This window comes from Fukomys damarensis, unplaced genomic scaffold (genome assembly GCF_012274545.1).
Source record: "Fukomys damarensis isolate Sample0158 unplaced genomic scaffold, DMR_v1.0_HiC HiC_scaffold_26, whole genome shotgun sequence".
In the NCBI taxonomy this organism is placed as follows: domain Eukaryota; kingdom Metazoa; phylum Chordata; class Mammalia; order Rodentia; family Bathyergidae; genus Fukomys; species Fukomys damarensis.
In genome coordinates, this window is record NW_022900938.1 from 29,856,124 (window position 1) to 29,869,897 (window position 13,774).

The 13,774-nt window shown below is 35.3% G+C and overlaps 1 protein-coding gene across 1 annotated transcript in view; it reads left to right on the plus strand.

The window, feature by feature from the left end:
- Positions 1-554: 554 nt before the first annotated feature.
- Grb14 (growth factor receptor bound protein 14) overlaps positions 555-13,774 on the plus strand; it is an 85,846-nt gene continuing 72,626 nt past the window's right edge. Inside the window, exon 1 of the mRNA XM_010606866.3 lies at positions 555-798. Within this exon, the coding sequence (XP_010605168.1) occupies positions 736-798 (63 nt within the window). The 5' untranslated portion in view covers positions 555-735. The remainder of the gene's footprint in view (positions 799-13,774) is intronic.

Below are 13,774 nucleotides of genomic sequence, written 5' to 3' on the forward strand. Positions count from 1 at the left end.
TCAGATATTATAGTTTAATACTCTTTATATTTAACATTATTATTTAGCCTAATTATTAGGATAATATTTACCTGGTAATATTTGCCAGTATGTGATCTCAAGGATAGCTGCAAGGTCCATAATATAAGATTTTTAGCTGCTTAAGAGATGAAATATATGAATATATATTTAAAAACTTCTGTTACAGTATATAAATTAACAGTTTATATTAATTCTCACTTAAGGATATTTGTTCCTTCTATAGTATTTTCTAGTTACCCATTCATTTATTTTATAAATAGCATAAATAAATTCGGCTCATATACATATTTGTATATTTGAAATAGACCAATGTAAATAGTTTCTTATCTGCCATATGTTGAAATGCTTTAGTGAAAACATAACTGCCTAGTCAACAAAGATGGCATTGAATTGCACTGTTTTGGAAAAAAAAAAGTTAAGCGAACTAGATGCCTGTTAATCTGGTTCTTTAAATATCATAAACAAAAGTATCAGAATGTGTTTCCAAGGACAAAGGCGGGGTTTTCTGGGCTTTGATTGGTTGCTGCCTTGTCCTGTCCCGCAGCCATCCTTAATTGGCTTTGGGTAGATTGGAATCACATAAGCAGGGTGACATTTATTACCTCCCTGGTTGTTTCTTTGCACCGAGTCTTGAGATTCCCAAGGAGTAACTGTTAAAGATTTCTTTCATTTCGTCCCGATCTACCAGAGGGGATCATTGTGGGAAGAGCAGGCATGAGTTTGAGTGCGAGGAGAGTCACTCTGCCTGCAATCACGCCAATAGTTCTACAGAAAAGGGTATGTGACTTCTTTTGCCTTTTTTTTTCCTGATTTTTTTTTTCATTCCTTTGTGCTTACTAAATATGTTAGATACTTTTGTATCCTTGAGATTGACTATAATTCATTGAGGCCATGGATAATTACAATACATATTATTGTAGTTTAACTGAGGAAACAATATGCTGTTTCAGACCATTGCTGTAGTAAAAACATGTATGTAAAAAACAGTTTGGTCTAAATTTCAGGTCATTGTGATTTAGAAATTGTATTTAGAAACTTTTAATTTTCCTTTTTTTTTCTTACATTGAAACCTCAGGCCTATTTGCCTTTATGTCAATGGGAAATCTATTATGATTTATATTTGTTTGCTAAGGAACAGTTTCTTTGTTTCAGTATAATTCAAAATGTGTCCGTCTTTTCACTGTTAAATGCACTGTATAATTGTTCTACTTTTCAAGCCTGTGGCACAAGTTTATTATCAGGTCTGTACCCATTCCTGCTGAGTTTCTGTTTACTTAAGAAAAACTTTCCATTTAATTTCCCTCTGAAAGTGCTTTCTGTTAATTATTAATGTAATCAATCCCGTGTAAGAGAATTATTAGTTTTTTGTTAAGACTACTTTACTATTTTTCTTCTAGCACAACATTTTATAAGGTGAAATATACACCATGCAACTTAGCCTTATTAAACCTCTTTTGCAAATACACCAAATAAGATACATTGTGTTAAGCTCCTTCAATAATGAAATTTGTTGCACAGACAATGAACATTTTAAAGCACAGTTTTTGGCAAAATGCATTCTGAATGGTTTTGGTGACACTAGAAGCTGTAATGTTTATTTCTGAACTTGACTTTTAATAGTTAACTGTTAACCAGTGCATTTTGTTAAGTCAAAGGTCATGTTTTAATTTACTTGAAACATGACAGATCGAACAATTAAATTTTTTTTAAAAGAAGTGGCTTTATTATTTTTAGTTTTTAAGTTTTCAGTTTATTTATTTTTGTCCAATTGACTATTTACTAGGGTCATTTTACTTGACATTGAAATAGCTGTATGATAATTTTGCCAACCTGTGTTCTTTATGTTTCTTGATGCCTTTCTCTTAAGAAAAAAATTTTTAATTAAAATCTTTTGCTTTGAGTTTGAATCTTTATTTTGGATTGGACTTTCATTATAAATGACAATATAAATTGACTGAGAACATGAAATAGTATGTTAACATGTATCAAATTTGTGTTCTTATATTTGAATGCTCTTTCTCTAGTTAACATTGCAATTTAGATTGACCAAGAAACTGTCATCATGTGGTTTTTAGTGATGATGTGTTGGGATGATGGAAAGAAAGCGTACTCTCCACTTACTAGCTGTGTGGCCTCTCGCAAATTACTTAAACTCTCAGAATCTCTGTGTCCGTACCTGTACAGAAATGGCTAATTTTCAATAAAAGATCTCTTCAGTTATGTTTATTTCTATAATTCCATGAAACAATAACACATTTTATGTTTTCATGGTTATAGTAAAAATTTTAAATAATTTCTTGTTTTTTCAGACATAGTATAAAACAATTGAAATAGATGCTATCATCAGGGGCTTTGAGCAATTAGTGTGGGAGGACTGATACAAATAGAATTTGGCTAGAAAACTTTTAGCACTTGTTGCCATGGAGAAAACAGATTACTCTGGAAAGCAGTGATTATCTTTGATGTTAGACTGACACTTTATTGTGATTTTTAAATACAGTTTTCAGGATTTTGTTATATAAGTCAAAATTTCCTGTGCCCAATTCCATGTTATTCCTTTTCCGTAAGTAGACATGTTAACTTCTCATTGTTATTTACGAAAGCACTTATGCTCTCTTTCTCCTAATATTTTTATCCCTAACAGACCCATTTTTCTATTCAGTTGTTCTGAAAACTTGAATATCTTTTGTTTAGGAATTTTTCTCACTTTTTTTAAAAAGAAAGAATTAGATATTTTTCTAACTAAAAAACTGTCTGTTTTGTGTTTTGGTCACACCATGACTTAAGTTTTTTTTTTTTTTTCTTTCAAGATAGAAAATTTTTCTGTACTTGTAATTAACTTGTCATTTTCTTGTCATATTTTAATGTGATCTTAATAATAAATGCAAGCATTTCTCAGAGTATATGAGGGGTATCTTCTTATTTTCCAAAGAAGGAAGTACTTTTCCTATAGGTTTGGCATAAAGCTTACTTATCCTGAACAGTCGCTCTTGCAAGGTAATTTACCAGCTGAAATCCTAATTATTTGAAAAGCCAAGAGCTTTTCAGAAAGTTCCCAATAATACCAGGGTTTGCATGTTTGTTATTTATTTATTTATATCTGCCAGTGGGTTGAATCAAAATGTCCCTACAGTTCTCTTGAATGTTTATGAATTTAAATTTTAAACTTTGTCTTTAACGTGGTATGAATTTGTTTTGTAACAGAGCAAGTTTGATCTCTGAGGAAGAAAACAATGATTGACTCTATTAAGTAGACTGGAAAGAAGTTTTGACTTCCTCTAGTTCTAATAGGATCTGATTTTCTTGAATCCACTGAATAAAGTGTTAGTGAAGAGAGTTTTTAATGTATCTCTCACTAACCATACTAAATGTATCTTTTACTTTATAGTATTTTTCTCAGATAACTACTAGTTTGTGGGTTTTCCTTTTTTCTTTTCTTTCTTTCTTTCTTTTTTTTTTTTTTTTTTTTTTTTTTTTTTTTTTTTTTTTTTTTTTGCAAGTGAGAAGATTGAGTCTCTGGAGTGTTGAGTGACTTATGCAAGGTCATCCAGAAGGTCAATGGCAAAGCTAGAAATAGAATTTAAGTCTTGTGACTTCCAGTATATTTCTCTTAGATATGTTTACCTCCTGAAATTAATATGTTAATGAAATTGCCTTATGGTGTGTATAGTTACCATTCAACTCTAAGCCAGAATTAGCTTAGGCAAATCTTTCATCATCTTCTGCACCTCCACCAACTCCCATATGCTCTAGAATAGATAGCATTTTATGTAGAAAGCAGTTGTAAGCAGCAAAATGTGTGTGTGTGTATGTGTGTGTGTGAAAGAGAGAGAGAGAGGAAATTTTTACCTATTCACCTAGATAGTCAAGTTATATCAAGAAAACATTTTAAGGTTCGAGCATTAATAAAAGACTCAAGCATTGTAAAGTACAAATTAAATACAAAATAAAACTCATAGTCTTTTATAGAAATCCTGCAAGGTCAGAAGGCCAGATGTCCATATCTTTCTTGGTTCTGTGAGTAAACATGTTTCATATCACTATCAGACTAACATTGTTTTGCAAATTGCATTTGCAAGTTCTTTTGCATTCTTTATCCACACTATATTTATAGATATTTGTAAGCATACAGGACCCAATGGTGTCTTAAAAAGGTTAAGAGAAAAAAATGATAATTTTTACAGTATACGTTTTCTTAAGATTCAAATCCTTTTGAAAATTGTGTAATGTAATACAGTGGCATTTGTGAGATCTAATTCTCCATTCATATAGAGAGAATGATTTATAATATGACCATTCTTCTCATATGACCAATCTTTGCTGTGTTTTTCAAAAAAAGGTTCCTCTGGAGCAGTGATGGCGAACCTTTTAGGCTTTCAATGATAACAAATAGCCGGCCGCAGCACGTGTGCCATAGGTTCGCCACCACAGCTCTGGAGAAGAGAATTTTACTATTTGTCCCACAGAGACTTTTAAACTGGTACAAAACCAGTGCAGATGCACAGACTCGACTGTGCATCAGGCCTGGACGCCCTTCAGCCTGCCCAGCTTCATGGGTAGCTTCTACTCCAGCACGCTGTTTCCTGCTTGCACTTGAAATGACATTTAACATTTGTGGCTCTGACATCTGCTCTCAGGGTTGTGTCCTTGCTTTCCCAAATGCTGTCTGTTGTCTAAGTCTCATCTTACGCTCTGGTCTCATCCTAAAGCCTTCTAATACTCTTTCCACTCACATTTATCTTCATGATGTCTTAATTCAAAATCAGTGGGTATGCCTTTGCTACTCATTTGTAAATGCAGCAACTACTGCCTGTGTTATCAATTTTATTATTACCTTTTGTATTACTTGAATCTTTTAAAAATTAATTTTTTTGGTACACTTTAGAAATACATAATGATCGATTCATCATATAGAATTTGTACCTATACATAATGTATCTTGATTCATCTTTATCCCAATCCCCTCCCTGCTCTTCAAACCCTCTTCCCCTCATTTACAAAAGCTTTGTTTCTGTTTTTCCTTCTATTCTTTTTTTCCCTTTCTTCCTTCCCATATCTCCCCCCGTTATTCCCCTTCCCATTTGAACATTTTAGCCATCTATAGGTATGCACCTGACGCTTCTCGGCTTTTAAAAGTTGGTTTTGTGTCTTTTATGTGTATCCTGTTCTACATGGCTTTCAAAACACTTGCTTGTTTTACAATTAAATTTAAATATTTTAAAGGACTAGATCTTTAAATAAAGTGCTTTGTCATTTATAGGCAAAATTAATTTCATGTATCTGGGAAAGTCAAAGGACGGGATTAAGCAGGAAAGGGATTTATTTTTCTTTCACTTTACAAGAGGGTTCAGCTGCTTCACAATGTCTTTAGGCAACAAAACTCCTTGCTTTCTATTATGTCTTCTTTAGTGTGGGTCCTTTTCCCTTTTATGGAAAGATAAATGTAAATCTTCAATAATCCTATTCAGTATCTTGGCATAGAAAATGGGAAGAACCAAGGAAAGCTTGGCTTGCTGTATTGTATGTTAGAGCTTCTGCTTATTTTTTATTGGCCAAGATTTTGCCATGTGGCCAACTCTGGGTGCAAACAACGTCAGGAAATACAGCCTAGAGCTCAGCACATTGTCCTCTTGGGCAGTCATAATTCGCTGAGAAGGAAGTGGGGGAAGGTGGCTTTTGTGGGTAACTAGCTATCTCCACTCCCAGTGCCTCAGATATGCCTGGTGTTCAGTAAATATTTGTCTCTTAGGTATTTATTGCTGGGATGTTAGACATGAAATATGATTATGCCTTCTGTATTGTTATTTGTATGGGAATAATCGGTGTGGGATGTGGAGGAGGGCAGTGCAAGTCCCTGGTGGTAGCTTGAGTTTAGGTAGTGGACTTGTTTGGAAAATGGCAGTGAATTGGTTGTGAGCATTGTGACTGCTTTTTTCTTTATCCAGAGTTCAGAGTTCTCATTCTTGCTAAATCTTGTTTTTTTTGTTTTGTTTTTATGCCCTTTGCATTTTTATACAACATAGCTTAGTTTTGTGTTTACTTAGGAAGTGTGCCACATAGAGGATGGTTTTTGAATTTTCACAAAATGTTTTCTTTCCAGAGAAGTCAGTTTTTAGGATGTGTATCCTAGTGAAGCTTGTGTGTTTTAGAAGAAGCCCTGCTCTGTCACTAACCCCAGGTGTGTCTTTGAGCACATTCTTCTCGACCTATATGATGATCCAGTTCTGTGGCTTCACAGTAATGATGTACCCTCACAAAACAGCTGTGAACATTAAAAAAATACAGATTTTAAAAGTACTTGAAACATGGTAGAAGCCCAGCCTGTGGACTTTGTTTTCCCTTACCTGTGAAGTGACGTGATTGCTGTGGTTTGTTTGCTTGTGTCTTGAAATGGGGTCTCTGTTTAGCACAGGGTGGCCCCTAACTTGCCATAACCTCGCCTTAACCTCCTCAGTAACTTGGGACTACAGGTGTGCAGGCCACACCTGGTTCTGAAATGGCCCCTCTTAGTAGCTTCATAAACAATTTAAAATTTCCCTGTTACTAAGCATTTAAATGTTATGTGCCCTGTACTTCTGAAAAGCTTCTTCAGGAATTCCCTTTCAGCAAATGACTCTAACAAAAAGTGGTTGTCTTTTATATAATGCAGTGGACTAGATTCCACGGTAATGTCTCCTGTTGTCCATATCGAGGATGTGCACCTGGAAGGCCCAGTGGACAGTGGTGGAAGCCAGAAAACCTGCTCTGATGGGGTGCAGGATTTGTGCCTCTAGTCCGAGGGATCTGTACTGGTGCCGGGAAGTGATACTCATGGTGAAGATCACTGCTTCCCTGAGTAGAGTAGCAGTCATTCCCAGTGACAATGAGGCCTCATGCTCCTCCTCCAAGAGCAGCCAAATTCACATCAGGAAAACCAGCCACAGAAAGCTTCTAGAAAATCAACAGCCATGATCTTCCCTTCCAACTCTCATTTATGGCTATTGGCAAGTCCTCAGGTAGGTCTTCCGTGCCCAGACCACGCTGATTAAGTTCAGCTGAGAGTTACAAGCTGACCATTAGTTAATCTACCACAGTATCCAAAGGAGTTATTAGTCAGGGAGTTTTGGATTGTGTATTTCAAAGAGGTAACATGGTATCTAACATAAAAACATGGTTTTGCTAGATGAGAAGTAATAATAGAAGGTTAGGTAAGACAGCATGAGGTTGTGTCACCTTTGATCAACTACACCTTTGATCCAGCATAGAGTTGGTGTATATAGATTGAGCATCCTTAATCCAAAAATCTCAGATCAAAAAGGCTCCCAAATTTGAAGCTTTTGAGAACCAGCATGACTGTGCAAGTGGAAAATTCTACACCTGACCTTGTCTGATGAATTACTGTCAAAACACAGGTGCACTAAAAATATTGTGTGAAAGTATCTTTGGGCTATGTGTATATAGTGTATATGAAACATAAATGAATTCTCTGTTTAGCCTTGGGTCCCATCTCCAACATACTTTATTATATATATGTAGTTACTTCACAAAATTTTTTTAAAAAATCCAAAATCTGAACCATTTCTGCATTCAATAAACACTTTAGATAAAAGATTACTTTTAGCTGGATAAACACAACTTTTATTTTAAAAAGTGAGCTATTTACACACTGACCTGCTATTGGCCTTTCCTTCTGAACATTTGTGTCTTTGTTGCTTTTCGTTTAAACCCCTCATCTCTACCACCACCAAGTTTTATCCTCTAGGGAAAAAAGCCACACACTCAGGCCTTTTCATTACCTTTATCCAGCTCCAACTTGCAGATGTGGGCAATTTAGAATACTCACTGTGCTCCACACAGACCAATAAAAATAAAAACAGCTACAATCTGTTCAGCACTGATTACACATTCTCTTTAATCTTCATAAGAACGCTACAAGGTTGGTGGCCAAGCCTGTTTTAGATGCGAATAATTGGCTGGGAGAAGTAAGTGTCTTCCCCAAAGCTCACACTACTAAATGAGAAGAGGCAGGTCTGAGTTTCAGGCCCCGTTTGCCCAGTGCCGAGCTGCCTTGCAGTCACCAGGCACAGACTGCATGATACTTTCTGTGGCGTAGCCCAAAGCCTTCTCCTCTCATCTGTGCTCTACTCAGGACAATTCTCACCTCTTCTGCCAATTTCCCTCCTGCCCTTTTTTTTTTTTTTTGCCATTTCCCCAAACTTGCTTGAAAGACATAGTGATTAAACCAACATGTCAGAGTGACTTACAGTGCAAGGGGACTTATAAGGTCTCATAGAACTTTCCCATAACTGCCTCAATTTGCTTTCAAAAATTTATAACAATAATCGCCAAGATTGCGTGATGTCAGTTTGCCAGGAGTTTGCCCATTTCACAGTGTGAGGAATCTGAGACTTGTGGCTGACAATAAGCCTGCGACCTAGGATCTAATCACAGAGCATATTCCAGAGACCCCCAGCCGCTGTGGACGCCTAGACTGAACCTTCACGAGAGAGACACTGGGCCTCATATTACTTTGTAAACTACAATGCATAGTCCGTGCTTGGCAGTGAAGGCAGATTAAAAATAGCTGGTCTGGTGAACAGTCTCAGACTCTGGCGTGGGGCAGTCTGGAGGGCTGGCTCTCTTGGCTGTGCCCCAGCTCCCTAGGCCAAATCTTAAAAATAATAATCTCTTTTGGGCAGAAAAAAGAAGCAAAACTTTTGGTAATTTCAGATACTAAACACCCAGAAAAGATAAAGATTTCTACCCTTGTAGGATATTAAAAATGCTTTCTCTAAAGACAGTTCTAAAAGAGGCATTAAAAATTATTTTAGGCAAAGAGAGCATTGTCAGAAAGTGAGTATAGCTTCTGTTCAGACACATGTATTTGGATGAAGAAAATAGGAGGAATTTTATTTTAAAGTTTTGGAAGTCAAATTAGCTTAAGTAGTAAGATCATACTTGAAGAGAGATTGTGACATCACTATTCTAAATCCCAGAGAGAACTTGGAATTTGAATTTCAGGGAAGATTTATTCCTCGCACTTGCATGCACACATGCTTGTACACACACACACACACACACACACACACACACACACACAGACATATTTCTCTAAAAGAAATCTTCATTGCAGTTTAAGATATAGAAACTCTTAAAAATTCAAATAGTGAAGAATATTTTGTCGGCTTATAATTTTATCAAATACTAACTGCATAAGGTTAACAATTTTATGGTTATTTTCAAAACATGGCATTTTCATTCTCTGTTTGCATCAGCTGAGAATAAAGACTCCCTCTGCTGGTTATTTCCATATTTGCAATTTTTTTGGCAAGATACTGAGAAAAAGTAGAGAAAAAAAAACAAAAACAAAGAAAAACAACTGTTTTTGACATTCAGCTAGGGGCGTTAGGAGTTATCTATATATGTATTTATGTTCTAGTGTTCAGTTATATATATGCATATATATATATATATATATATATACATATGCTAGTGTTTAGTTATCTGATTTTTTTAACTGGAGGGTCTTGTAGAGGCAGCAGCTTAAATCAGCATCAAAGTTGTTTGGCTTGGAAGAAGACAGCCTCAAGTTGGAGCCCAGAGTTGGGGTTCCTTAATACCCTCTATATGTGTTTTGCGTTACTATGTTTAGAAAAAAATGAACAAAAAATGAAATTACAAAATGAATAAAAATCAGTTATTCTTAGTGATGTGACAGCATGGGAATATTACGACCTTACAAAGAATGTTTTATGTGATACTTTAATTTAATTTATAAAATACTACCCCTAAGTGTCTCCGAAAGACCAGCGATAGCATATTTTATTGGCTGGTTGGCACCTTAATTGACGTGTAACATTAGCCAAGTGTCAGGCTGCACACCTGTAATCCCAGTACTCTGGAGGCCCAGGCAAGAGACCAGAGACTTCAAGGCCAGCACGGCATCCGTAACAAGTTCAAGGTTAGTCTGGATTATACAGTGAGAAGCTGTCTCTAAAAGACAAAGAAAACAAAAGATAGAAACATCATTATTTTATATACTTAAAATTAAACTGTAGTATACCATCAATTGTATGTTACATACAAGTTTCAAGAAAGTTAAATTTGCTTTAAAAATTAGCGAGAAAGGATAATTCCTAAAAGTGCTTCACTTGGTGCCAGACTGCTCAATAATTATAAGGAAGCCTAATGTGTCTAAGGATCTTATAAATATTATCTTTCACTCCCTCATGCTTCTTCCTTCTCTCCTCTAATCACATCTCTCTCCACTCCTCCCACTGTGTGAACCAGTTTTTAATGTTTCCATTTTGACAGGTCTGTGGTTATTCTGGGAATAAACCATTGCTTAAAAACTGAAATGAGATACTAGATAACTCTGTGTCCAACAGAAGCATGACCAGTGGTTTTCTTCTTTAAATGTGAATAAGCATTAGCACTTGGGAAGTTTTTTTCATTTCAGAGACTAATTGTGGTTGGAATCTTAGCAAGCAGGACTTGTATGAGTTTTAAAAAGACACCGAAGCTTTGGAGAACACTTCTTCCTCTGATTACATCATTGAGAGGATTAGTAAGGAATTTGTAATTTGACCCCATTATTTAAATTGGATTTAAATCCTTTTAAAAAGGTATGGTAACTTTAGATAATTTGAATTTAGAAAATTTAATATTTGCTTTTTTATATAATGAAATTTGAGCAGTTTCCCCCCCTTTTTTCTGTTGCATAACAACAAACCAAAAGGACTTCCAATTTTTCTCTGTAAAACTGAGTCCGCATTTGATTTAGGGTCTTCTTTTCTTTCCCTTATGGGGAGAAAATACCAAGGAAGGAGCCCAGGCTCTGATTTGAGACAGCAGAAAATATAGAGAGGGAACAAGTTGAACGGAAAGGTTTCAGGGATGTTCCGAGCCTCTTCCTGCTTGCAGATTGTGTTTCTTTGCATGGTCAGAAGCCTAGATGTGGCATGACTCTGCGGTATCACCCTCACTGAGCCAAGCTGTCAGGTGTGGCAGTGCAAACCCCTTTCTGTGCCAAGTCTATGGCATTTCCAGTAGTGAGGCTACAGTGGACCTCTTTAGCTCGATACTAGATTGAAACTGGTTCTTAATAGAACTTCATCACTGCATTTTGAATTCATATCCCAAAGTCCAGAGAGTTTTCCACAGATTTCCAGTAATACATAGCCTTTAATGCTAAAAACAGTTCATCGCTTTTATTTTATTATTTTATATATCTCTTTTGTGTTAGTTTTTCTTTGTCTTTTTGTTATGTGCGTGTACCAACTCCCCACAATGAATGGGATCTTTATGTGCTGCAAACATGTACTAATAAAAATGAGAATTAAAAATTTATTTATGATGGTATTAATTTTTTAAATACTGGATTTCTATGTGGTACTTTCATATCTAATATATTCAAATCGTGTATGTGCTTCCTTCTACCCTTCCTCACACCCCTCCCCTTTATTCCCTTGCTCTCCTCTGATGCTAGTCCTCCTCCTACTTTCATGTCATAATTTTTTTAGATTCCACATAATCGGGAGAACATACTATACTTTTCTTTGTGAGTCTGGTTTACTTCACTTAATATGATGCTCTCCAGTTCCATCCATTTTTCTGCAAATAACATAAGTTCATGTTTCTTTGTGACTGAATAATGCTTTCTGCTTATATACCACATTTAAAAATTTATTCTTTAGTTGATGGGCATGTAAATGGTTCTGCATCTTGCTTATCATGAATCATGCTACAATAAACATAGGTATTCAGGTACCCTAAAATATTGTGACTTTAATTCCTTCTAGTATACACCAAAGAGTGTTATAGTAGGATCCTGTAGAAGTTCTCTTTTTAGTGTTTTGAGGAACCTCCATACTGATTTCCATAGTTAGTTATACTAAATTACATTCCCACCAACAGTACAGAAGTGGTCCTTTTTTCCTGCATACATGCCAGTTATTAGTATTATTGTTATTATTATTTGTATTGTTGATATACACTGACCAGGGTGAGATGGAATTTCAGTGTAGTTTCAATTTGCATTTTCCTAATAGCAAAAAAATGTTGAATTTTTTTTCACTTATTAGCTATTTATGTATGTCTTTTGAAAGCTATCTGTTCATTTGCCATTTTTTGATTAGGCTATTTGATTTTTTTGGTGTTAAAATTATTTTACTTCATTATGTATTCAAGACACTACTCTTTTATTGAAAGAGTAGCTGACAAAGATCTCCATTCTGTAGTCTGTCTCTTCTCTTGATTGTTTGCCTTGCTGTGCAGAAACTTAATAATTTGATGTAATCCCATCTGTTGAGTTTTTAATATTATTTCCTGTGCTGTGAGAGTCCTATTCAAGAAATCTTTGCCTGTGCCCATGGCTTCAAGTGTTTCCTCTATATTTTCTTTTAGCTGTTTCAACATTTTAGGTCTTATACCTAGGACTTGGGTCAATTTTGGATTGATTGTAGTGCAGGTGAGAGACAGGGATTTAGATTTCATCTTTTTCACATGGATTGTTTTCCCAGAGCTATTTTTCCACTGTATGTTTTTGGCTTCTTTGTCAAGAATCAGAAGACTGTAGATGCACAGGTTAACTTCTGTGCCCTCTGTTCTTTTCTGTTGTTCTGTGTCATTTTTATGCCAGAACTATGCTACTTTTGTTACTATCAGTTTATAGTATACGGTAGGATCAAAATATATGGAGAACATTGAAAGTTAAAAACTATTACAGTGAAAGACACATTACCATTAATCCTGCTTGAAGTACTCCTCCTTGCTCTAAACGTACTTATGGCATCACTGTTGCCTGTTTTGGAAGCAGTTCTGGAAGTGTCTCTATGAAGGGTGATTAAAAAATAAAAAATCACTGAATGCTATTGCAAAGTACCATGCAATGGAAAGGCAGGCTCATAAAGCATTATGTTGTATACTTGTCCACCTTATTCACCAAATCTGGTACCATGTGGTTACTGACTTCCCCGGAGTCAAAATGACCATGGATGGTAAACGTTTTGAATGGCTTCAGAACACTGAGGCAGCCATAGAGAATAGCTAGAGATATTCATAAATGAGGACTCCCACAACTCCTCCCAAAACTGGCAAGAATGATGGTACAAGTGTGTTGAAAGCACAGAGGAGTGACTGAAGGAGATTAATGGCAATGTGTCTTTTACCATAAAATCTTTTTAAAAATTTAAACACCAGACATTTTAATCAAACCTCATATACTGTAATTTGAAATCAGATACTGTGATACCTCTAGCTTTGCTCTTTTTGATCAGGATATTTCTGCTATTCTGGGTCTTTTATGTTTTCTTATGAAGTTTAGGATTATTTTTTCTAGTTCTGTGAACAAAGTATTGGAATTCTGATGGGGATAATGTTGAATCTGTAGATTGCTTCTGGTAACATGGCCACTTATGAATATTAATTTTGCTGATCCATAACATGGATCTCTCCATCTTCTAATGAGACTTCTAGGAGACTTCAGTATTTTTCTTAATTTTTTACGTTTTTATTGTAGAGGTCTTTCATCCTCTTGGCTAGATTGACACAAAGAATTTTTGTTTTTTGAAGCTATTTTGAGTATAATCTTTTTTTTCTGCTTTCTTTCTTGGCTAGTTTGTTATGGGTATATGGAAGTCTATAGGTTTTTTTACATGTTTATTTTTGTATTCTGTTCATCTTTTCATTCAGATGTGCCTTATAATTTTTCTCTCAAAATATAAGAGATAAAAATGAATACTTTACTAAGAGTTTTTTTTTTTTTTTTTTAATT